Genomic DNA, 25,425 nt, shown 5'->3' on the forward strand with positions numbered 1-25,425 from the left:
GTCATTAATATCCCTCAACATTAATGGCCTTAACTCACCCATAAAAAGACACAGGCTAGCAGAATGGATTCAAAGACAGAACCCTTCCTTCTGCTGCATACAAGAAACACACCTCACCCTCAAAGACAGACATTACCTGAGAGTTAAAGGTTGGGAAAAAATTTTTCAATCAAATGGACCCAAGAAACAAGCAGGGGTAGCAATCCTAATATCTAACAAACTGGACTTTAAAATAAAATCAATCAAAAGAGATGAAGGAGGTCATTACATACTCATCACAGGTGAAACCCACCAAGATGAAGTGTCTATCCTGAACATCTATGCCCCAAATACAAAGGCATCCACATTCGTAAAAGAAACATTATTAGAACTTAAATCACATCTAAAGCCCCACACAGTTATAGTGGGAGATTTCAACACACCAATCTCACCACTAGACAGGAATACCAGACAGAAACTCAACAAAGAAGCAAAGGGTCTAATAGAAATAATGACCCAACTGGGATTAACAGACATCTATAGAACATTTCATCCACATAAAAAAGAATATACCTTCTTCTCACCACCACATGGAACATTCTCAAAAATCGACCACATACTTGGCAACATATCAAACCTCAGCAGTTACAAAAAAATTGGATTAACTCCATGCATCTTATCAGACCACTATGCTTTAAAATTAGAATTCAGAGAAGGCTGGGAGCACAGGGAAGTAGCTGTCCCTCTGGCATCATCAGGTAAACAGGCCGGCTTTCCGGCCTGTGTTCCAGAGCCTGCAGATCGCCTGGGAACTGCACAGAGCTCCCAATCCCGGCGGGAGCATCAGGGAAACAGGCCAGCTTCCCGGCCTGTGTTCCAGAGCCTGCAGCTCGCCTGGGAACTGCACAGAGCTCCCAATCCCGGCGGGAGCCAAGCACCCCAGACTCCAGATCTTCTCTCCCACCAACGATTCCAGGAAACCAGAGGAGGCTGGGAGTACAGGGAAGTAGCTGTCCCTCAGGCAGCATCAGGTAAACAGGCCGGCTTCCAGGCCTGTGTTCCAGAGCCTGCAGATCGCCTGGGAACTGCACAGAGCTCCCAATCCCGGTGGGAGCATCAGGTAAACAGGCCAGCTTCCCGGCCTGTGTTCCAGAGCCTGCAGATCGCCTGGGAACTGCACAGAGCTCCCAATCCCGGCGGGAGCCAAGCACCCCAGACTCCAGATCTTCTCTCCCACCAACGATTCCAGGAAACCAGAGGAGGCTGGGAGTACAGGGAAGTAGCTGTCCCTCAGGCAGCATCAGGTAAACAGGCCGGCTTCCAGGCCTGTGTTCCAGAGCCTGCAGATCGCCTGGGAACTGCACAGAGCTCCCAATCCCGGTGGGAGCATCAGGTAAACAGGCCAGCTTCCCGGCCTGTGTTCCAGAGCCTGCAGATCGCCTGGGAACTGCACAGAGCTCCCAATCCCGGCAGGAGCATCAGGTAAACAGGCCAGCTTCCCGGCCTGTGTTCCAGAGCCTGCAGATCGCCTGGGAACTGCACAGAGCTCCCAATCCCGGCGGGAGCATCAGGGAAACAGGCCAGCTTCCCGGCCTGTGTTCCAGAGCCTGCAGATCGCCTGGGAACTGCACAGAGCTCCCAATCCCGGTGGGAGCATCAGGTAAACAGGCCAGCTTCCCGGCCTGTGTTCCAGAGCCTGCAGATCGCCTGGGAACTGCACAGAGCTCCCAATCCCGGCGGGAGCCAAGCACCCCAGACTCCAGATCTTCTCTCCCACCAACGATTCCAGGAAACCAGAGGAGGCTGGGAGTACAGGGAAGTAGCTGTCCCTCAGGCAGCATCAGGTAAACAGGCCGGCTTCCAGGCCTGTGTTCCAGAGCCTGCAGATCGCCTGGGAACTGCACAGAGCTCCCAATCCCGGTGGGAGCATCAGGTAAACAGGCCAGCTTCCCGGCCTGTGTTCCAGAGCCTGCAGATCGCCTGGGAACTGCACAGAGCTCCCAATCCCGGCAGGAGCATCAGGTAAACAGGCCAGCTTCCCGGCCTGTGTTCCAGAGCCTGCAGATCGCCTGGGAACTGCACAGAGCTCCCAATCCCGGCGGGAGCATCAGGGAAACAGGCCAGCTTCCCGGCCTGTGTTCCAGAGCCTGCAGATCGCCTGGGAACTGCACAGAGCTCCCAATCCCAGCGGGAGCCAAGCACCCCAGACTCCAGATCTTCTCTCCCACCAACGATTCCAGGAAACCAGAGGAGGCTGGGAGTACAGGGAAGTAGCTGTCCCTCAGGCAGCATCAGGTAAACAGGCCGGCTTCCAGGCCTGTGTTCCAGAGCCTGCAGATCGCCTGGGAACTGCACAGAGCTCCCAATCCCGGTGGGAGCATCAGGTAAACAGGCCAGCTTCCCGGCCTGTGTTCCAGAGCCTGCAGATCGCCTGGGAACTGCACAGAGCTCCCAATCCCGGCGGGAGCCAAGCACCCCAGACTCCAGATCTTCTCTCCCACCAACGAGACTAGGAAACGAGAGGAGGCTGGGAGTACAGGGAAGTAGCTGTCCCTCTGGCATCATCAGGTAAACAGGCCGGCTTCCCGGCCTGTGTTCCAGAGCCTGCAGATCGCCTGGGAACTGCACAGAGCTCCCAGTCCCGGCGGGAGCCAAGCACCCCAGACTCCAGATCTTCTCTCCCACCAAAGAGACCAGGAAACTACAGGAGCCAGGGAGACCAGGGGAGTAGCTGTTCCGGATCAGGTACAACAGGACCCAGCATAGGGTCCAGGGGACCAGGTAGGAGGCTAAGCGCCCCAGATTCCTGTTCTTCTTCTCTACCCACGGACCAGCATTTGGACAAGATATAGAAGAACCACCAGATTACTGGACTTACTAGCACCCACCAAAAGGGAACTCTGGTCCCCAGACCAGGAAGGGGCTCTTTCTGCACCCACTAGAAGAAGAGATGGGAAAGAGACAATACAAAAACACAGTCAGCAACATAAAAACAAATATGACACCGCCAGATTCTAGAGACTCCACACCAGCAAGACCCCAATATTCCAACGCGAAGGAAGCAGAAGAGAATGACCTTAAAAGCACTTTCATGAAAATGATAGAGGCCCTAAAAGAGGATATTGGAAAATCCCTCAAAGAAATGGAAGAAAAAACAAACCAAAAAATGCAAGAATTGGAAGAAAAAACAAACCAAAAAATGCAAGAATTGGAAGAAAAAACAAACCAAAAAAGGCACGAAATGGAAGAAGAAATGAAGCAAAAAATGCAAGAAATGGAAGAAAAAACAAAGCAAAAAATGCAAGAATTAGAAGAAGAAACATACCAAAAAAGGCAGGAAATGGAAGAAGAAACAAAGCAAAAAATGCAAGAAATGGTAGAAAAAACAAAGCAAAAAATGAAAAAAATGGAGGAAGAAACAAACCAAAAAAGGCAGGAAATGGAAGAAGAAACAAAGCACAAAATCCAAGAAATGGAACAAAAAGCAAACCAAAAAATGCAAGAAATGGAAGAAAGAACAAACCAAAAAATTCATAAAAGGCAACAAACGGACGAGCAGATAAACAGAAAATTGCAAGAAGCAATGCAAACGCTGCAAGGGTTGAAAACTGAAATAGAGACAATAAAAAAAACACAATCTGAAGAAAGGCAGAAAATAGAAAAGCTGGACAAACAGTCAGGCACTACCAATACAAGCATTACCAACAGAATAGAAGAGATGGAAGAGAGAATCTCAAGTGTTGAAGATACACTAGGAGAAATGGATTCACCAACCAAAGAAAACCTTAAATCCAACAAATCCTTAAGACAAAACATCCAGGAAATATGGGACACCATGAAAAGAGCAAACCTAAGAATAATAGGTATAGAAGAAGGAAAAGAAAACCACCTCAAAGGGGCAGAAGGCATATTCAACAAAATCATAGAAGAAAACTTCCCCAACCTTAAGAAAGACATGCCAATGAAGGTACAAAAAGCTTACAGAACACCAAATAGAGTGGACCACAAAAAAAATTCCCCTCGCCACAGAATAATCAAGACCCCAAACATACAGAACAAAGAAAGAATATTAAGAGCAGCTAAGGAAAAAGGTCAAGTAACATATAAAGGCAGACCTATCAGAATTACACCTGATTTCTCCATGGAAACTCTGAAAGCCAGAAGGTCCTGGATAGATATTCTACCTACACTAAGAGACCATGGATGCCAGCCCAGACTACTATACCCGGCAAAGCTCTCAATCACTATAGACGGAGAAAACAAGATATTCCATGACAAAACTAGATTCAACCAATATGTGTCCACTGACCCAGCCCTACAGAAAATTGTGGAAGGAAAACTCCAACCCAAGGAAGCTAACTACAACCAGAAAAACATAAGCATTAGAGAATCCCTCTCTACCAACAGCCAAAAGAACAAAGGGGTGAAATTCCACCCATAATTCCAACAACAACAACCATCGCAAATCGAAGAAGGATGAGCAATCAATGGTCATTAATATCCCTCAATATTAAAGGCCTTAACTCACCCATAAAAAGACACAGACTAGCAGAATGGATTCGAAGACAGAACCCTTCCTTCTGCTGCATACAAGAAACACACCTCACCCTCAAAGACAGACATTACTTGAGAGTTAAAGGTTGGGAAAAAATTTTTCAATCAAATGGACCCAAGAAACAAGCAGGGGTAGCAATCCTAATATCTAACAAACTAGACTTTAAAATAAAATCAATCAAAAGAGATGAAGGAGGTCATTACATACTCATCACAGGTGAAACCCACCAAGATGAAGTGTCTATCCTGAACATCTATGCCCCCAATACAAAGGCATCCACATTCGTTAAAGAAACATTATTAGAACTTAAATCTCATCTAAAGCCCCACACAGTTATAGTGGGAGATTTCAACACATCACTCTCACCACTAGACAAGAATACCAGACAGAAACTCAACAAAGAAGCAAAGGGTCTAATAGAAGTAATGACCCAACTGGGATTAACAGATATCTATAGAACATTTCATCCACATAAAAAAGAATATACCTTCTTCTCACCACCACATGGAACCTTCTCAAAAATCGACCACATACTTGGCAACATATCAAACCTCAGCAGCTACAAAAAAATTGGAATAACTCCATGCATCTTATCAGACCACCATGCCTTAAAATTAGAATTCAACAACAACACAAATTGCAGAAAACCTACAAACTCATGGAAATTGAATAATGCTCAACTGCACCATCCCTGGGTCAAAGAGGAAATAAAAAAAGAAATTAAAGACTTCCTCGAATTCAATGAGAATGAAGACACAACATACCCAAACCTATGGGACACTTTGAAAGCAGTGCTACGGGGAAGTTCATAGCACTAAGTGCTCACATGAAGAAACAGGAAAACAGTTATACCAGAGAATTAACATCACAGCTAAAAGCTCTAGAACACAAAGAAGCAAACTTCCCCAGGAGGAGTAGACGCCAGGAAATAATCAAATTGAGGGCTGAAATCAACAAAGTAGAAACCAGGAAAACAATACAAAGAATCAATGCAACGAAGAGTTGGTTCTTTGAGAAAATCAACAAGATAGACAAACCTTTGTCCAAACTTACCAAACAGCAGAGAGTGAACACGCAAATTAACAAAATCAGAAATGAAAAGGGGGACATAACAACAGACTCTGAGGAAATCCAGAGAATCATTAGGTCATACTTTGAAAACCTGTACTCCACAAAATTCGAAAATTTAAAGGAAATGGATGACTTCCTGGACAGCTATCATTTGCCAAAACTAAATCAAGAACAGATAAGCAATTTAAATAGACCTATAACCCCTATGGAAATAGAAGCTGTCATCAAAAGTCTCCCAACCAAAAAAAGTCCAGGTCCAGATGGCCTCAGTGCAGAATTCTACCACAAATTCAAAGAACAGCTTATACCAATTCTTCTCAAAGTGTTCCACACAATAGAAGCAGAAGGGTCTTTGCCAAACTCTTTCTATGAGGCTTCAATAACCTTGATCCCCAAGCCACACAAAGATACAACCAAGAAAGAGAACTTCAGACCAATATCCCTCATGAACATTGATGCAAAAATACTCAATAAAATACTGGCAAATCGGATCCAAGAACACATCAAAACAATCATTCACCACGATCAAGTAGGTTTCATCCCAGGGATGCAGGGATGGTTCAACATACGAAAATCCATCAACGTAATCCACCATATAAACAAGCTGAAAAACAAAAATCACATGATCATCTCACTAGATGCTGAAAAAGCCTTTGACAAAATCCAACACCCCTTCATGATAAAGGTCTTGGAGAGATCTGGGATAACAGGGACATACTTAAACATAATAAAAGCCATATACAGTAAACCAACAGCCAACATCAAACTAAATGGACAGAAACTCAACGCAATTCCTCTAAAATCAGGAACAAAACAAGGCTGTCCACTCTCTCCATACCTTTTCAACATGGTACTTGAAGTTCTAGCTATTGCCATACGACAACAAAGGGGGATCAAGGGGATACAAATTGGGAAGGAAGAAGTCAAACTTTCACTGTTTGCAGACGATATGATAGTTTACATCAATGACCCAAAGAACTCTACCAGGGAACTCTTACAGCTGATTAACACCTTCAGCAAAGTGGCAGGTTACAAGATCAACTCAAGAAAGTCAGTAGCCCTACTATATACAGATGATAAAAGGGCTGAAAGAGAAATCAGAGAAACATCACCCTTTACAATTGCCACAAACAACATAAAATACCTTGGGGTAACGCTAACCAAACAAGTGAAAGACCTGTATCGTAAGAACTTTGAATCTTTAAAGAAAGAAATTAAAGAAGCCCTCAGAAAATGGAAAGATCTCCCATGCTCTTGGATAGGCAGGATCAATGTAGTAAAAATGGCAATCCTGCCAAAAGCAATCTACAGATTCAATGCTATCCCCATTAAAATCCCAGCACAATTCTTCACAGACCTTGAAAGAACAATAATCAATTTTGTATGGAAAAACAAAAGACCCAGGATAGCCAAAACAACCCTGTTCAACAAGGCAACGTCCGGAGGCATCACTATCCCTGACCTCAAGCTCTATTATAGAGCTATAGTCCTGAAAACAGCTTGGTATTGGCACAAAAATAGACAGGTAGACCAATGGAATCGAATTGAAAATCCGGGTATTAACCCACACACGTACGAACATCTGATCTTTGACAAAGAAGCTAAAAATATACAATGGAATAAAGAAAGCATCTTCAACAAATGGTGCTGGCATAATTGGAGACTGGCATGTAGAAGAATGCAGATCGATCCATGTTTATCGCCATGCACAAAACTTAAGTCCAAATGGATCAAAGACCTCAACATAAATCCAGCCACACTGAACCTCTTAGAAGAGAAAGTGGGTGGTACCCTTGAACGAATTGGTACAGGAGACAGCTTCCTGAACATAACACCAGTAGCACAGACAGTGAGATCAACAATTAATAAATGGGACCTCTTGAAACTGAGAAGCTTCTGTAAGGCAAAGGACACAGTCAGCAAGACAAAAAGGCAGCCCACATAATGGGAAAAAATATTCACTAATCCCACATCTGACAGAGGGTTGATCTCCAAAATTTACAAAGAACTCAAGAAGCAAGTCTCCAAAACAGCAAAGGACCCAATTAAGAAGTGGGCTGCAGAACTAAATAGAGAGTTTTCAATAGAGGAGTCTAAAATGGCTGAGAGGCACTTGAGAAAGTGCTCAACATCCTTAGCCATCCGGGAAATGCAAATCAAAGCAACTCTGAGATACCATCTCACTCCTGTCAGAATGGCTAAAATCAAAAACACCAATGACAATTTATGCTGGAGAGGATGCGGTGAAAGGGGGACACTCCTCCATTGCTGGTGGGAGTGCCAACTGGTTCAGCCACTTTGGAAATCAGTATGGAGATTCCTCAGAAAAATGGGAATAAACCTACCACAAGACCCAGCAAGTGCACTCTTAGGCATATATCCAAAAGATGCCCATTCATATAACAAAGATGTCTGTTTAACTATGTTCATAGCAGCTTTATTTGTAATAGCCAGAACTTGGAAGCAACCTAGATGTCCCTCACCCGAAGAGTGGATAGAGAAAATGTGGTACATCTACACAATGGAGTACTATTCAGCAGAAAAAAATAATGGAATCATGAGATTCGCAGGCAAATGGATGACACTAGAAGAAACCATCCTGAGTGAGGTAACCCAGTCACAAAAAGAGAAACATGGCATGTACTCTCTCATATATGGATTTTAGTCATAGATCTGGGGAGTGCCAGCCTACAATCCTATGGCCAGAGAGTCTGGGAAACAGTAACTTCATTTACTGGCTGGTTAAGTACTGAGCTGAACTCAAGAAAGCCAGTATCAGAGAGGGAGGACTGATGATCAAAGGGATTAAGACTGGGCTGGTTGAACCCCCAGAAACAGCTGACCAGACAAAGGTTAACTCTTGAATCCCAGGCATCAGCCTGGGAATCCAGCATGGGACTGATCAAGACCCCCCGAATCTGGGTGTCAGTGAGGAGGCCTAGGTAATCTATTGAGCCTTGGACAGCAGATCAGTACCCATCCCAAGTATACACACGGTCTCTGGACTCCCATAGAACAATGTGAGGTGCACTCTCACCCTGAACTCTTGGGGAAGGGTCTAGGCCCTGCCCTATATGAAATGACAGACTATGGACACCCCCATGGAGGGCCTCACCCTCCCTGGGGGAATGAGGGGATAACGGGGGGGGGGGGAGGGCACGGGAGGAGGGGAGGGAAAGGGAGAGGGACCTCGTACTGACTTGTGAAGCAACCTTGTTTCTTATCTAAATTTAAAATGGAAAAAAATATTAATAAAAAGAAAAAGAAAAGAAAAAAAATTAGAATTCAACAACACAAATTACAGAAAACCTACAAACTCATGGAAATTGAATAATGCTCAACTGCACCATCCCTGGGTCAAAGAGGAAATAAAAAAAGAAATTAAAGACTTCCTCGAATTCAATGAGAATGAAGACACAACATACCCAAACCTATGGGACACTTTGAAAGCAGTGCTACGGGGGAAGTTCATAGCACTAAGTGCCCACATGAAGAAACTGGAGAACAGTTATACTAGAGAATTAACAGCACACCTGAAAGCTCTAGAACACAAAGAAGCAAACTCCCCCAGGAGGAGTAGACGCCAGGAAATAATCAAATTGAGGGCTGAAATCAATAAAGTAGAAACCAGGAAAACAATACAAAGAATCAATGCAACGAAGAGTTGGTTCTTTGAGAAAATCAACAAGATAGACAAACCTGAACATAACACCCTAGCACAGACAGTGAGATCAACAATTAATAAATGGGACCTCTTGAAACTGAGAAGCTTCTGTAAGGCAAAGGACACAGTCAGCAAGACAAAAAGGCAGCCCACATAATGGGAAAAAATATTCACTAATCCCACATCTGACAGAGGGTTGATCTCCAAAATTTACAAAGAACTCAAGAAGCAAGTCTCCAAAACAGCAAAGGACCCAATTAAGAAGTGGGCTGCAGAACTAAATAGAGAGTTTTCAATAGAGGAGTCTAAAATGGCTGAGAGGCACTTGAGAAAGTGCTCAACATCCTTAGCCATCCGGGAAATGCAAATCAAAACAACTCTGAGATACCATCTTACTCCTGTCAGAATGGCTAAAATCAAAAACACCAATGATAATTTATGCTGGAGAGGATGCGGTGAAAGGGGGACACTCCTCCATTGCTGGTGGGAGTGCCAACTGGTTCAGCTACTTTGGAAATCAGTATGGAGATTCCTCAGAAAAGTGGGAATAAACCTACCACAAGACCCAGCAACTCCACTCTTAGGCATATATCCAAAAAATGCCCATTCATACAACAAAGATGTCTGTTCCACTATGTTCATAGCAGCATTATTAGTAATAGCCAGAACTTGGAAGCAACCTAGATGTCCCTCAACCGAAGAGTGGATAGAAAAAAATGTAGTACATTTACACAATGGAGTACTATTCAGCAGAAAAAAACAATGGAATCCTGAGATTCGCAGGCAAATGGATGACACTAGAAGAAACCATCTTGAGTGAGGTAACCCAGTCACAAAAAGAGAAACATGGCAAGTACTCTCTCATATGTGGATTTTTGACATAGATCTGGGGAGTGCCAGCCTACAATCCCATAGCCAGAGAGTCTGGGAACAGAAACTTCATTTAGTGGCTGATCGAAGAAGAGGCAGACTCCCTCGGTTAAGTACTGAGCTGAACTCAAGAAAGCCAGTAACAGAGAGGATGGACTGATGACCAAAGGGATTAAGACTGGGCTGGTTTAATCCCCAGAAACAGCTGACATGACAAAGGTTAACTCTTGAATCCCAGGCATTAGCCTGGGAATCCAGCATGGGACTGATCAAGACCCCCTGAATGTGAGTGTCAGTGAGGAGGCCTAGGTAATCTATTGAGCCTTGGGCAGCAGATCAGTACCCATCCCGAGTATACACATGGACTTTGGACTCCCATCCAACAATGTGAGGTGCACTCTCACCCTGAACTCTTGGGGAAGGGTCTAGGCCCTGCCCTATATGAAATCACAGACTATGGACACCCACATTGAGGGCCTCACCCTCCCTGGGGAAATGAGGGGATAATGGGGGTGTTGGGGGGGAGGGCACGAGAGGAGGGGAGGGAAAGGGAGAGGGACCTGGAACTGACTTGTGATGCAACCTTGTTTCTTATCTAAATTTAAACTGAAAAATAAATTTTAAAAAATGGGAAAATATGAGAAATATATCAAACCAATAATGAGGGGGTTAATGAAGCTACTGTACTTAAGGCACCAATAAAAAAATTCTAATAAATATGGAAGAAATCTAAAAAAAAAAGAATATATTTCAGGCTAATGAGATGCTCAGTGGGGTGAGAGTGGTTGGTATGCAAGCAAGAGGACTTGAGTTCAAATCCCAAGCAAACACATAAAAGCCAGGTATGGCCACATGGGCCTGTTAACTCCAATATTGCAGGGCAAAGACAGGCAGATCACAGAAGCTTGTGGATCAGCTAGCATAATTAGTGAGTCTTAGGTTCAATGAAAGAGTGTGTCAAAAAAAAAAGTGGAATATACTAGAAGACTCTAACATCCTTGTCTAGCCTGACAGGCATGCAAACTCACACACACATTTGCCCATTGTGGTGGTTTGAATGAAAATGGCTCCCAAAGGGGGTGGCCACATTAGGAGGTGGGGCCCTGTTGAAGGAAGTGTGTCACTGTGAAGGTGAGCCTGGAGGTCTCATATATGCTCACAATATCACCCAGTATCTTAGACCACTACAAGATGTAGGACTCTCAGCTACTTCTTCAGCACCATGTCTGCCTGCACACTGCCATGTTCCACCATGATGGCAATGGACTGAGGCTCTGTAAGTGATCCATCCCAATTAAATGTTTTCTTTTATAAGAGTTGCTGCTGCAGTCATGGTGTCTCTTCACAGCAACAAAAACCCTAACTAAGACACCTTACACACACACACACACACACACACACACACACAGAGAGAGAGAGAGAGAGAGAGAGAGAGAGATAGGAAGAGAGAGAGAATATTTAAGAATAATGTAACAACTAAATATTATTTTTAAAGATTTTTACTGGAGTAATAGTAACAATAGACTTCTGGATCAATGGAAACATATGAAAGACCTAAGAAAAGACATAAGAATTCTGTGTAAGATATAGGTGGAAAGACAAACCATTAAAAGATAAGAGTTGGCCTTGGTTAATACTTTGAATAGTAAAATTTTGAGAACTTTAATATAAGCTAAATTATTATAAGAAGTTAAAAAAGATAATCACAAAAGAAAGTGAGGCAGGGACCAAGGAAATGGCTTAGTGAATAAAAATCTTTTTGTGCAACCAAGAATACTGGAGCTGGAATCCCCAGAACCCACAAAAACGGTGGGCAGGTATAGTGGCCAGTTGCAATCCCCACATTCAGGAGGTAGAAATAGATGATCTCTGTGGCAAACCCGCTAGCTAGACTAGCTGCAACCAGTGACAGGTCTTACTGCAGTAAATGACTGAAAAATGACTGAGACAGCACCTGATGTCTTTTGGGCTTCCACATGCACACACATCTGTACATGTACCCACATACATCTGCATCCACTCACAGGAATGAGCATACATACATACACTACACATACAAAAAAAAGGGGCAGCTAATATATATAAGTACCAATAAAAAAATAAAATCATAAAAAGAATGAAAAACAACGCTGAATGCCATACAGAACCAAAGAAATATAAATTAACACAAGCCATTTGTTACACTAACCTGTCATCTATAATAATCTTAGAGAAATGGTGGCATCCACAGACTGGGTTTGGAAGATAAATCGGTATACTTGAGTGTTATATCAAGTATTTGAGACATAAGTATTTCAGATTTCAGGGATTTCTAGATTTTAGAACATTTGCTAGTTGTGTTGGAATTCAGTTTCAGATTTTAAAGGCATTGTGGATTTTAGGTTTTCAGATTAAGGACACTGAACAAGTATAACGTTGGTATACTTATGATGAACCTCTAAATGCTCTATAGACACTTTGATGATCTATTGAACTTCAAGAAATTAACTCTAATGAAATTCTTTCAATCTATAAAGACCAATGTTTACTTGGAGGCAATTTATAATAAAGAAAATTGAAAAGCAACGTAAGATTTTAAAATCAACTTTAAATTATGGCACAATATAGGTTACATAACTTTTAAGTTAAATGTTCACAAATTGTCCTCAATTTAAACAGGTATGTGTGTTTAATACATCAATATTTACCAGGCACTGTTCTAAGAATTATAACAATTAGCTCATTTGAAACTTTTAACAGCCCTGAATTAGATACTATTTCCATTTTCCTTGTTATAAAACAATATTGTAACAATTTCTGCTTTGAAAAAGGTTGAAAATATGCATGCAGTAAATACATACTCCCACACATTCAAAATAATCAAAGGGTCTATATAAAACTGATAATAGTACTCTGAAAATTTATGTATTTATTTTCATTGGAATTTTTAAGCCTTCACCAAAACAAAACTGTATGAGTGTGCAGGAAATATGATTTTTGATCAAGATCTGTGGAAAAAGCAGACTGTTCACATAATTCACAGGAACTTCCCTCAGTTTAGCAAAGTGTTAAGAATCATCCAGCAAAGCCAGGCGTTGGTGGCGTATGCCTTTAATCCCAGCACTCGGGAGGCAGAGACAGGCGGATCTCTGTGAGTTCGAGGCCAGCCTGGTCTACAGACCGAGTTCCAGGACAGGCTCCAAAGCAATACAGAGAAGCCATGTCTCGAAAAACCAAAAAAAAAAAAAAAAAAAAAAAAAAAGAGAGAGAGAGAGAGAGAAAAAATCATCCAATAGCTTACTAAGGTTGTGATCATTAGCACTAGGGGGTAAAAATCAAGTAAATTTGAGCCTATTTACTGAAGATTCAAAATAATCTCTGTGCACTGATTTTCTTATGAGTAAAAAGCAAACTAATATCCAGAGGCCAAGGGCATCATTTTATACTAGGCCATGTAAAGCTAATTCAAAGGCTAAATACTCACCGGCAAGATAATTCTCCATCCATAGCATCATGCTCATCTGTGCTGGTGTATGTTAATCTCCCTCCTACAACAGTGCCAACTAAGTATATCAGCCATGCAAGGCGTCCTTACAACAAGAAAGAAGAAAGGCAACAAGTGTTGGTATAAATAAGCTTACTTTCCAGAAAAATCCCTAAATGAGCAAAATTATATATTCTTCTAAACAAATAACTATTATGAAGTCAATTTTCAAAAAACAGCAGAATATTGAGTTTCATGTTTATCAAGGCAGTGTTACTAGCAGGTCTTCCAGCAAGGAATAAACAGTGTATATATGAATCCCAGTTCCAACAATCTGTTTCAATTTTATGAGTTACTTACCATTTGCAAAAGGAGAAACGTAATATTAAAATTAAATTTAATAGATCTGTTGACAGTGATACACACCTTTAGTCCCAGCACTAGGGAGGCAAAGGCTGGTGGATCTCTGAGTTGAGACCAGTCTGGTCTACAGACTGAGTAGCAGTTACATAATACAGAGACTCATCTCAAAAAGCAAACAACAAGACAATTAAACTTGATAATAAGACCCTAAATGTATTGTGTATAACCAGTCCTGTTCTCTAGCCAAAAGCACTCTAATTGTGGTCACAATGGTGCCTGGTGGTAATCCAGCACTGAGGAGAGGTGGGGTGTTAGAACAGGAGGACAGCAGGGTCTCCATGAATTCAGGGCTAGCCTGGGCTGAACAGTGACATTCTGACCACCCGCCCCCACCCCGAAAAGCATTATTGTGTACTGGGTATGATAGTATACACAGGACTTGGAAGTATGAGGTATAAGGATGGAATTTTGAGATTACTCCACAGGGATTTCTAGGTCACTCTGGGGTACCTATCAAGACTACACACCACAACAAATTCTCTTATCAACAATGACAATCTCTGTTCTGATGGTGTCTGTCTACCCATTTTCATTTGAAACTACTTTGCTTGTAACACTACAGATAATAGTGAATTTACTCTCTTTAGATTTTTTTAATATTTTAAAATACAGATTTTTTTAATGCACTTCACTGATTACTGGGTTGTCTTAATGGCTAAAAATATGAAAGATTACATAGCTTTGAGTAATGGAACAAAGAGCGAGGGAGTTAACTTAGTGAAGTATCTGCTTCATAAGCACCCGGAGTTTGGTCTTCAGAACCCACATAAAATAAAATGGGTGTGGTGGCACCCACTTATAAGACCAGCACCAGGAAGCAGAGACAGGCAGATTTCTGGGGCTTCCTGTCCAGCCAGCAGTCTAGCCTATGTGGTAAGCTACTGCCTGGTTAATGAGAGATCCCGACTCAAAAAACAGCAAACGCAACAGAGGGAACAACATTTGAGGTTGGACTATGGCTTCCACATAAATATACACATGTGCATGCACACAAATGAACACACACACTCACACACACACCCCAACCCACCAGAGTGGAACTATCTATAGTCTTCACAAATTTTATTTTATAGAAGCCAAAATTAATAACTTTAAGAATGAAATTATTAGATAAATGATTTTTAAAGAGTATTATGTTATGTCTCTGGACTTATCAATACAAGTGCTAGATTCTCTAAAAACTTTTGAAACCTGTAGGAATATTTAACAACATAAAAATGTCATTCCACAAAGATTTTTGTGTCATTTTTGAAAGCTGAGTTTTCAAAGATGAGCAAACTATTTAACAATTCCAAAATTAATTATGTTCCTTTTATTAAGAAATCTTGGTGGATAGGGTGATAGCTCAGTGGTTAAGGCACTCACAACTTGGCAGTGCCTCACAATTCTCTGTAACTCTAGTTCCAGAAGATGCGATGCCCACTTCTGATCTGGTGCAAATACATGCATGTAAGCAAAATACTCATATACATAAAAATAAGCAGATCTTTAAATAAAAAAGGATATTCCTGTGACCTTTGTGTTTGTTTAAATGTGTTGAATAGTTAAGAAAAGTCCTGTGCTTGTTACAGGACTTGGTAGGACAAAAACATTTTCAACAAAGTATTTCCTGTAGATGTTAGCATTCATGATTATACTGCTGTGATCAACAAACTAGTCCCTTGGAAGAGCAGGGGATCCTCAACCTTCTTCAATGGCAAACATTCTATAAATAAATTCATTTTAGCAAATACACACTCTTTTGCCTATCACAAAAACTTGAACAAATCAAAACTATTAATTTTGTGGCACATCCATTAACAACATGAAAGAGTTAAAGATTAAGAACTAATGTGATCAAGGAATATATCACAAAACAAAACAAGTTCCACAGCGTGTATTAAGAAAGATACCAGCGGGCTGGAGACTTTGCTCAAGGGTTAAGAGCACTGGCTGTTCTTCCAGAGGACCCTGGTTCAATTCCCAGCATCCACATGGAAACTCACAACTGTCTGTAACTCCAGTTCCAGGAGATCTGACACCTTCACACTAACACACATAAAATAAAGTACATATTTAAAAAAAAAGATAGCAGCACAAAGCCCATGGAAGAAGCTGGGTTCATGTTTGTGCTTCCAGTTTCCAGATCAACAGAAAAGTCTAGACCATATATAGCTCCCCTGGAAAGCAAGCTAACAGTTAGTGTGGCTTTTTATACCAAGCTTCTTGAATCTTCCAACTTGAATATGAAGTAAGTATTCATGATCCTCATTTCTCCTTCTAGAATACTCTCTTAATCATAAGAATGCTCATCCTTACATCTAACATCAACAAATTTTGAATACTCTTTATTGATGTACCTAAATACTTTCCTGCAGATTATTTCTCCTTATTTTAAAAACTGGACCCTGGTTCACTGTCAGTTTTTGCAACAATATTTTATCATAATAGTTGCCAATTTCAATATTGATAAAGACAAATCCTACAACCATGACAATCCCGTGTTCTACTGGGGACCACCTAACCCATGGGGGTACTACATTTTAACAAATCTGCTGAAATAAAATTCATATACCATATAACTCTGTCCTATGATTAAATTTACAGGGTTATGCAACCAATGCTACAAAATTTTTAAGTGTTTTCCTATTTCCAAAATTAAATTTAACAATGATTAAGTGTGCTAAAGTTATACTTGATAGAGCTAGGCGTGGTGACAACGTTTCTTCTCTGAAGGAACAACAACATTTTACATACTCCTTCAGTTGCTGGATGTTGGAATTATTTTCATCTCCTAGCTATTATAAAATGCTGTGATGGACACTGTATACACTATGTAAATGCATGCGCTCAAATCTCCACATACCTGGGAGTGGACTACTGTGTCATTTGGAGCCTCTATGGTACTGAGAAACTCTCACATTGTTTTCATCAAGCTTTACCATATAGCAATCTTACTAATGAAGGGTGAACTCCTATGTTCCACAAATGTTACTAACAATTGTGTGTTTTGTTTTTTTCTCTTTACATCTATCCTAATGGTTTTTTAGCACATTTTCATGTGTTTACTGGATACTTTCATGCCTTGTATGGAGAAAAGTCTATTTAAATTCTTTAGCTATTTTCAAGATTTGTCACTATTATTGAGTTTTAAAAGTTCTTCACTACATTTTTTTTGTATGTTTTATTGTTCACCTTCTTGATGGTGTTCTTCTGATATACTCAAACTACCTATTATTGTTATTGTCTGCCTGGGGATGCTTGCTAAGAAAGATATACTAACCCAAAGTCATGAACATTTATACCTATGTATCCTTCTAAGACCTCTTATGTTTAGGTTCAAGAATTCTAGCATAGACACCAGATACATGAGAAAGAAGAACACAGGAACTCAGCCCCAGCTAACTACAAAGATATATTAAAAAAAAAATCAGGAAATTCCCTGGGTGATGATGGTGCAGGATCTTTGAGTTCAAGGCCAGCCTGGTCTACAGAGTCAGTTCTAGGACAACCACAGCTGTATGGAGAAACCCTGTCTCAGAAAAAAATAAAATAAAATAGGGAATCTGCAAATAAGAATTAATTGTAGCACGTCTTGTGTAGAAACTACAACTTAAAAATAAGAAATTTAATTAGTTTATTTTTAGTGAGTGTATTTCAGTGGTCAACAAATTGCTAATGTTAAACCAATAACATGTGTTTTAGGCTGTGGAGTTGATTAGAAAACCGAACAGGAAAAAGTAACTGCTGTCATGAAGGTCACAGCCTGCTAGAGTTGGCAGACAATAATTAAGAGCAGCTATATAAGATATGTAATATGTTAGAAGTCCTTACATGCTACAATAGGAAGCAGTGAGGCAGAGGGGGAGCTGTGTTCTACTTATTTGTTGCCAAAGTTTAGTAATTTACCAATTTACAATTGTTTTATTTTTTCGATTTTCTGGACTTTTGAGCCACTGTCCTAGAACTGACTCTGTACACCAGGCTGGCCTTCAACTCAAAGATCCTGCACCATCACCACCCAGGGAATTTCCTGGTTTTTTTTAAATTTACCTTATTGTTAAAACATACCTGTAACCCTAAATTGGTACTCAAATAATTCATATATGTGCATGGTGGAGGAAGTCCTTCTGTGTACATGTAAATAAAGAACTGTTGACTGTTGGCCAATAGGGAAGCAAGATAGATGGGAATAGGAATCAAGGGGGATTCTGGGAAATGTAGTCAAGAGAGTCACCATGTGATCTCCTGGGAGGAGAGGACGAGTCAGGAGGGCGTCCTCAGAAAGATATGTCCTTATAAAAATATAATACTGGCCGGGCGTTGGTGGCGCACGCCTTTAATCCCAGCACTCGGGAGGCAGAGGCAGGCGGATCTCTGGGAGTTCGAGGCCAGGCTGGACCGACAGCCTCCAAAACAGAGAAACCCTGTCTCATAAAACCAAAAAAAAAAAAATATATATATATATATATATGTAATACTGATTATGGGTTAATAATTAAGTCAGAGCTAGCCATTAAGAAACCACAGCAAACGGCCAGCAGCTTCATAATTAATATAGCATTCTGCGTGTTATTTGGGGGCTGAGACAGCAGCAGGACCCAAGAGGTTGGCGGGAAGAATGCTTGTTACATGTGCAGAGCATTAAAGGCTGAGTTGTCTGGTGTACACAATTCCAGCTCCTGTTGAGCAATGTGACCATTTTGCCTTGTGTTAGTTCTAACCAGCATTCTTTTTAGTCTCTTTATTTCTATTGTTTTTCCCCCTTTTTATACTATTAGTGATTTCAATCTTTGAGATAGCCCGGGTGTCATTCTGAAGTGCTACATAGTATTCCTGAATGGCGTGTGCAGCTAGGGGCATTATGTACTCTAGTGGTTTGAATGAGATGATACCGCGTAAGTCCTGAGCACTTGAATACTTGGTCCCTAGCTGGTGGCCATTTGGGAAGGACAAGGAAGTGTGTCACTGGGGGTGGACTTAAGGTTTCAAAAGCCTCCTACCATTCCCAGTATTTCTTTGCTTTCTGTTTGTGAATGGGAATATGATTCTCAGCTGCCACTCCAACACCATGCCTGCTGCCATGCATGCTATGGCCATGATGGTGATGAACTAGCCCCCTGGAACTGTAAGATCCAGTTAAATGCTTCCTTCTCCAAGTTGCCTTGGTCATGGAATTTTTTTTCATGGCAATAGAAAAGTAACTAAGACATGTGCCTTCTATATAACATGTTATGTTAGATAAGCTGTGTTCAGGTAGTGGTGTTGGCTCTGTGTTCAATGTTAATGAACCAACAATACATTTAAATCAAGAGCCTGTGTAAAAAACTTATACATAAAACAATGGTTATATGTCTGACAGAAATGCTACAGTCCAGCAGGAACAGTAGAAACATTAATTTGGTATTTACGGATATGGTATTCTGATTATACAGACTATTATCACCAAATAACAAGAATCCTAGCAATCTAGAGGATCTCAACAGTGATTCCAACCAATGAATAGACTAACAGTTGCACTGTGTGTGAATTGTATTAATCACTTCTAAAATAAAAGTAATTCTAAAAAACTGCCAGTATAATTTTATTGAATGTAACATGTTACTATTTTTTAAATATTCTACTATAAGTCAAGCACAGTGGCACTTGCCTACAGTCCTATGACCTGAGAACACTGAGGTAGAAATACTGCCTTGAGTTTAGGACCCGGATCAGGTTACACAGCAAGACCCTGTATGCCCCACTCCTGCTGCAAATAACACTATGTCTCAAAACAACATACATTTAAGACTAGTAATGACCAATTACCTCCCTTACACTTTATCATTTAAGATATTTAGATACTATTTAGATAATAATTGCTGCTGTTGTTCTTTTTAAAAACAAGCTAGGCAAATGTTCTGCTACTAAGCTATGTACCTATTCCTTGGAGGCATGGGAGTTGTTGATATTGTGTGAGATAAGGCCTTACTATATAACTAGGCAGTCTTTGAACACATTATGTATGTAGGCCAAGCTGGCCTCAAATTCACAATCTTCTGCCTCAACCTCCTGAGTCCTGAGATTGCAGGACTAAATATGACACCATATACTAACTAGTACTGCCTTAAGACTTATATGGAGGCTTTTCATTAATGTGAAATGAACCAAATGCTACTTGGCTTTAAGAACCCTAATTAAAACAGACAGAAGTAGTTCCATGTATATAATTTTCATATTTCTCCACTGGATGATAAGAATTTACTTTAAAAAGTAGAAGTTGCTCAGCAGTGGTGGCACACGCCTTTAATCCCAGTGCTTGAGAAGCAGAGTAAGGCAGATCTTGATTTTGTGGCCAGCCTGGTCTACAGAACTAGTTCCAGAATGGTGATGCAGGTCTATTAACTACATAGGCAGACTGTCTCAAGAGAGAGGCAGGGAGAGGGGAAAACCACATTAAGTAAGCAATACAATCAAAAGGAAAGGTTATTTGCAAGTCTTGTGTCGTATTTATTATATTAGTGATTTAACTGCTTCCACAATGCATGTGAGTCAGCGCTGTAAGTGCTCTCTGCCTCTTTTGGCTATTATTACTATTACTATTGAATAATACCCTTTTAACAGTGGTTCTGTACCACAGCCACAAAAAAAACCATAAAAATATACTAACATTTACATTTTTATTCTGTCTTCCTTCAGAAGCTGTACTAGAAAATGAAATCACATAATACTTAAGAATTTTAAATTGCTTTCACTTTGCCAAAGAGTTTTGCTATCATAAAAGTTAGATATAACTCATCACATAGACTCCCTCAATGTTGATTGTATGATAAAACAAAACAAAACAAAAATTCCAGACTGGAAACAAATTCTCCAGTAAGAGACATTCAGAAAACATGGAGTCCCTGCCAAGCTTTTAGAAGATCTACCTCAATATGTGAAGGTCTGAGGGAGCACAGAAGGACTCCATGCTTGAGAACTGAGCCTACGGGCATGGCTTCCTAAATTGGGGTGATTTTTGCAATGCTATATAATGATCACTACTGTCTAATAGTATACTAATGAAGCTATACATAAGATGTCTCAACACTAAAAAAAAAATCACTTTATTTATGACCTCAAAATGACATCTTGGGTATCAAATAATAACATGTATAAATATCATGTGACAAAATTATAGACATTTTTCTAAAGCAACAGTACATTTAAATGGAAATTCACTAATTTCTTTTGAGAAATGCGGTATACATGTGCCCTATCCCTAGTTAAGAAGGTCAGTCTATAAGGTGTGGGAAACTGAAAAGCAGCTTTTTCACTAAGAAACTGAGACACGTGAGTTAGAGGTAGTGTTAGCAAGAAACAATGAAGTGCTATCAATAAGCTATCAGATGCAATTCTGGTACTCAGCTAAAGGTGAGGTTATATTTTTCATAAATATTCAACCGGTCTCCCAAACTTCTATTTGAAATGCACTCTTCAACAACAATAACAACAACAACTGAAAAGTCACACTGAGAAATCAATAAGACATGGAAGCAAAAATAATGCATGCTCTCACTTATAAGCAGATTCTAAACAAAAAAGTTTGCTATACATAAGGAAAAGTAGATGCCCATCAAAGGCCAGAAAGGGGAAGAAGTGGCCACAGGGTGCAAACTTGTCACAGGGATGATTCCACCAACAGATTGAAGGCACATGGCAACTACAGTGAAGACCATCACACAGATGAACAGCATGCACTTTGAGTGGCATTCAGTGTCCTCAGCGCTTTGTCACAAACACACGCAATGCTATGGAAGCAGGTGGTAGACAGGACAACAATCCTGACAGCATTCACTTCGTTATGTAACTGTTCATCAAAACATCATGCTGGACACCTTAAGGACATACCAAAAATTTATTCTCATCAAAAAACTGTACCCAGGAAGTTCAAAGAACCACAGGAACACATATATCTAAACTGAATTTAAAGAAAATGTCTGATACACAAGTTTCATATCTATAAATCTCTTAGAATCTCATTTAATAAGACTAAATTTTCATTATAATTTCCCATTTTTCTCTTTATTCTGAAATATTCAAGGCACTTGTTTTAGCAGCTGTTCAAACATAGAACATTTTTCCTTAACAAAATAATTATTGCTGTAATAATCTGTAATTATGGTTTATAACTGCAATAATCCCAGAGAAATCAGTCATTACCATAGATCACAAGTAATCGTTAACTACTGTTAATGACCTATTTCTTAGGGATTATTGTTTTTGTAAACCATGACCATATCACCATAGATATGAGAGAGCAAGACAATATAATACAAATGAGATCATAATATAATAATAAACTTATTTTGTAACATTAAAAGCCATTAAGCATCTAAATTAAAGCACACATAACTAAAGCATATAATTTTCTTTGTTCAACATTAACTGAACTGTTGAGTTTGCACAAAAGAAATTGAATACTACTGAACACAATGTACAAGCTAGAGCAATGCTGGGCATTCTTTGTAATATAGTAGCAATTACTTTTGAACATACTATAGATGTCTTTAGAAGGCAGATAAATTTCTTCTCACTGATTTTTTTGCCTAGAAGAATGGATAACAAATATTTATTAAAATTTGCCTATGTACCAGGCAGAGCTTCAACTATTACTATATAAGAATCCAACTATAAAAAGTTCTACTGGCATACATCATGACTTGGGTTACTTAATATGTATCTCTCACCACCAATTATTCATTTTCAGTTAATCCTATCCCTGTCTTTGCATATCTACAGTTTCAATAAATTTCCTTCTGAAGAAAAACAGACCTTTGATTTTTACAACCGAGTGTGTGTGTATACATGCACACATTCGACAAAGCACATACCACAGAACAAGAGGAAAACGAGCAGGAGTCAGTTCTCTCCTTTTCCCATGTGAGTTTTAGGGATCAAACTCTGGTTATCAGGTTTGGTGGCAAGCACCTTTATCCACTGAGCCATCTTGTTACCCCCAATTTGCTACATTTTAATGTAATATTTGATATTTATACAACAATCACATATGTAATATATGGTAACTAAATAAAAGCCATATATCAAATTTAGGAAGCCTCAGACTAACAACACTGTCGTGTTTGCTTCCAAACCCCTCCTATGTTTGTCAGTTATGGCTCACCTTAGAGGTGACCTTCATCCTACAACTGGGGCTTACTAATTTTTTGTCACTTCAGTTTTATCACTTTTGCATATATTCCTAGACAATAAATTTCTCATTTGTCACACTTGTTTAAATGCTTTATTAAAGATTTCATGCAAGCCAGGCAGTAGTGGAGTACACTTTAAATCCCAGCACTCAGAAGGAAGAGGCAGGTGGATCTCTGTGAGTTCAAGGCCAGCCTGGTCTATAGAGCAAGTTCAGGGCAGGCTTCAAAGCTACAGAGAAACCCTGTCTCAAAAAAACAAACAAAAAACAACAATAAAAAAAGATTTCATGCTAAATGTAGCTTCCTAAGTTACTTTTCTTCACCAAACATCTGACATTTATCAAGTATGCCTGTAGTTTATCACTTTATAATATCCTACTATGTAACTTTACTATGATTTACATTACTTAACTGTATTATCCATCTCCAAGATGATGGGAATATATGCTGTATCCATCTTACAGGCAACTGAACAATGCAGTTGTGCAATGGTGCTTTTAAACACATACTGTTGACTACTCATAGTCCATACAGAGCCATCTCCAGACTTTACAACTTGCTGACAGTTGTAAAAGAAAGTAACTTTTAAGGGGGCATAACCCAAATCTCCCCATATTTGACAAATGCCACCTAAGTTCAGATGCATAGAAGGCCGTAGATAAAAGACAGTAAGCTGCATGCATGTTACTTGATCAGTTTTTCTAAAATAAAATTTAAACAGTAAATAAAGACAAGGGAAAATATGGAAAGGTAAATTTCTAGTTACTATTCATGTACATGTAGGGAATCTTTTACAGATGACAAGGAAAGGATAACTTCATACAAGAATCAACCCATTCCACATCTCCCCTTGTTGTCATTGGTATAGACTTGTCAATCTTCCTGTGTCTCCTGGACTCAGTGACCATTTCATCAATTCTTCATGTTAACTCCACTCCAGTTACCATCACATGTCAAATGTCTGCCCCACTAACATAGCAACTGCCATCCTTCCCTAAATACATGAAATGCTTCTCTAGTTCTTCTTTATCTCTGCCTTTTCTTAGTTTTTGGCCACTGTCATCACTCAGGAAGGTCAATGTCATTATTCCCGCCATCAGTCATGTCATGTGACTATGGCTGCAGGTCTCTTTCCAAGGGACCCATACTGTTGCTGCTGTTGTGGCTGACCACTGCTCACAAATAGCGATAAAGGCACCCTGAGTTCTACAAGCTGTGCTTCAATCGTCCAAGGCCACGGTACGGAAACTTTCTGAGATACGGCTACAACTACTCAGCCTGATCATTCTATTTACTCTACTTTTAAAGTGACTTAAACTTCGTTGTTGTCTTGTCTCTAAATTTCTTTCAAGGATTTTAACATCACTGTTAGGATCTCAAGGCCATAACACTGCTTTCATCTATTAGAAAAATGTCCTTGATTAATCTGGTTCTTTAAAAAAACATTTGCTAGCCAGACATGGTGGCCCATTTTTATGATCTTAGGAGGCTGAGGCAGGAAGACTGTCATGAGTTCTAAGCCAGCCTGGGTTACACAGCAACTATCAGACAGACAGGGCTAAACACACAGGCCCTGTCTCAACACAACATAAAACACACAGCAGCTGAGACACAGTGATAAGCTGGAAGCTGTGGGTGCATTAAGTATTTTCAGTGGAGTAAGTTTTCTCTCTAAGTCCTTCCTCTCCAGCTACTTTCAAAGCCTTCTGTTTAGAGGTTAGACAGTATGAGAGAAGAGGGCTGTTTTTTCTTCAGAACTGGCAGTTTAAAGATACCTTCTTCAATTTACTATTAAACAGTCCAAATATTAATCAATGCATTGTGTGTTCAGCACACTGAAAGGTTTAAATAGAGATTTTTACAGGTACCTGGTTAAACATGACCCAAATTATAACATAATTTAAACCAATATTTGTACACAGACTGTCCATCTAGACAAAAATACTAAAAATGCCATCTTTGTGTCACCAGACAAAACAAAAGTATGACATCACAGTAAGTACAGGGTTACCCCATATCTACAAAGGAGAAACAGCCAGAGTTAAGGAAGAAGTAAGATTCACTCTGCACTCAGCACAGTTACACCTAACCTGGCACTGAGACATATTGAAAAAAAAGAAAAAAGGATGAAACATTACCAAAGTCATTCAATTCAATAAAGCCAGCATTACCCTGCCAGAAAACAGATAGATCTAAAAGAAAACCATAGCCCAGTCTTCTTGATACAAACAGAAAATTGTCAATAAAATTC

General features: G+C 40.1%; 1 protein-coding gene across 2 annotated transcripts in view; it reads right to left on the bottom strand.

Moving 5' to 3' along the window:
- Ranbp17 (RAN binding protein 17) overlaps nucleotides 1–25,425 on the bottom strand; it is a 323,547-nt gene that overhangs the window by 251,561 nt on the left and 46,561 nt on the right. For both annotated transcript variants that reach the window (XM_040748431.1, XM_040748430.1), the window contains exon 13: nucleotides 13,603–13,708. In XM_040748431.1, the coding sequence (XP_040604365.1) occupies nucleotides 13,603–13,708 (106 nt within the window). The remainder of the gene's footprint in view (nucleotides 1–13,602; nucleotides 13,709–25,425) is intronic.

This window comes from Mesocricetus auratus, unplaced genomic scaffold (assembly GCF_017639785.1).
Source record: "Mesocricetus auratus isolate SY011 unplaced genomic scaffold, BCM_Maur_2.0 Super-Scaffold_100007, whole genome shotgun sequence".
Taxonomy (NCBI): domain Eukaryota; kingdom Metazoa; phylum Chordata; class Mammalia; order Rodentia; family Cricetidae; genus Mesocricetus; species Mesocricetus auratus.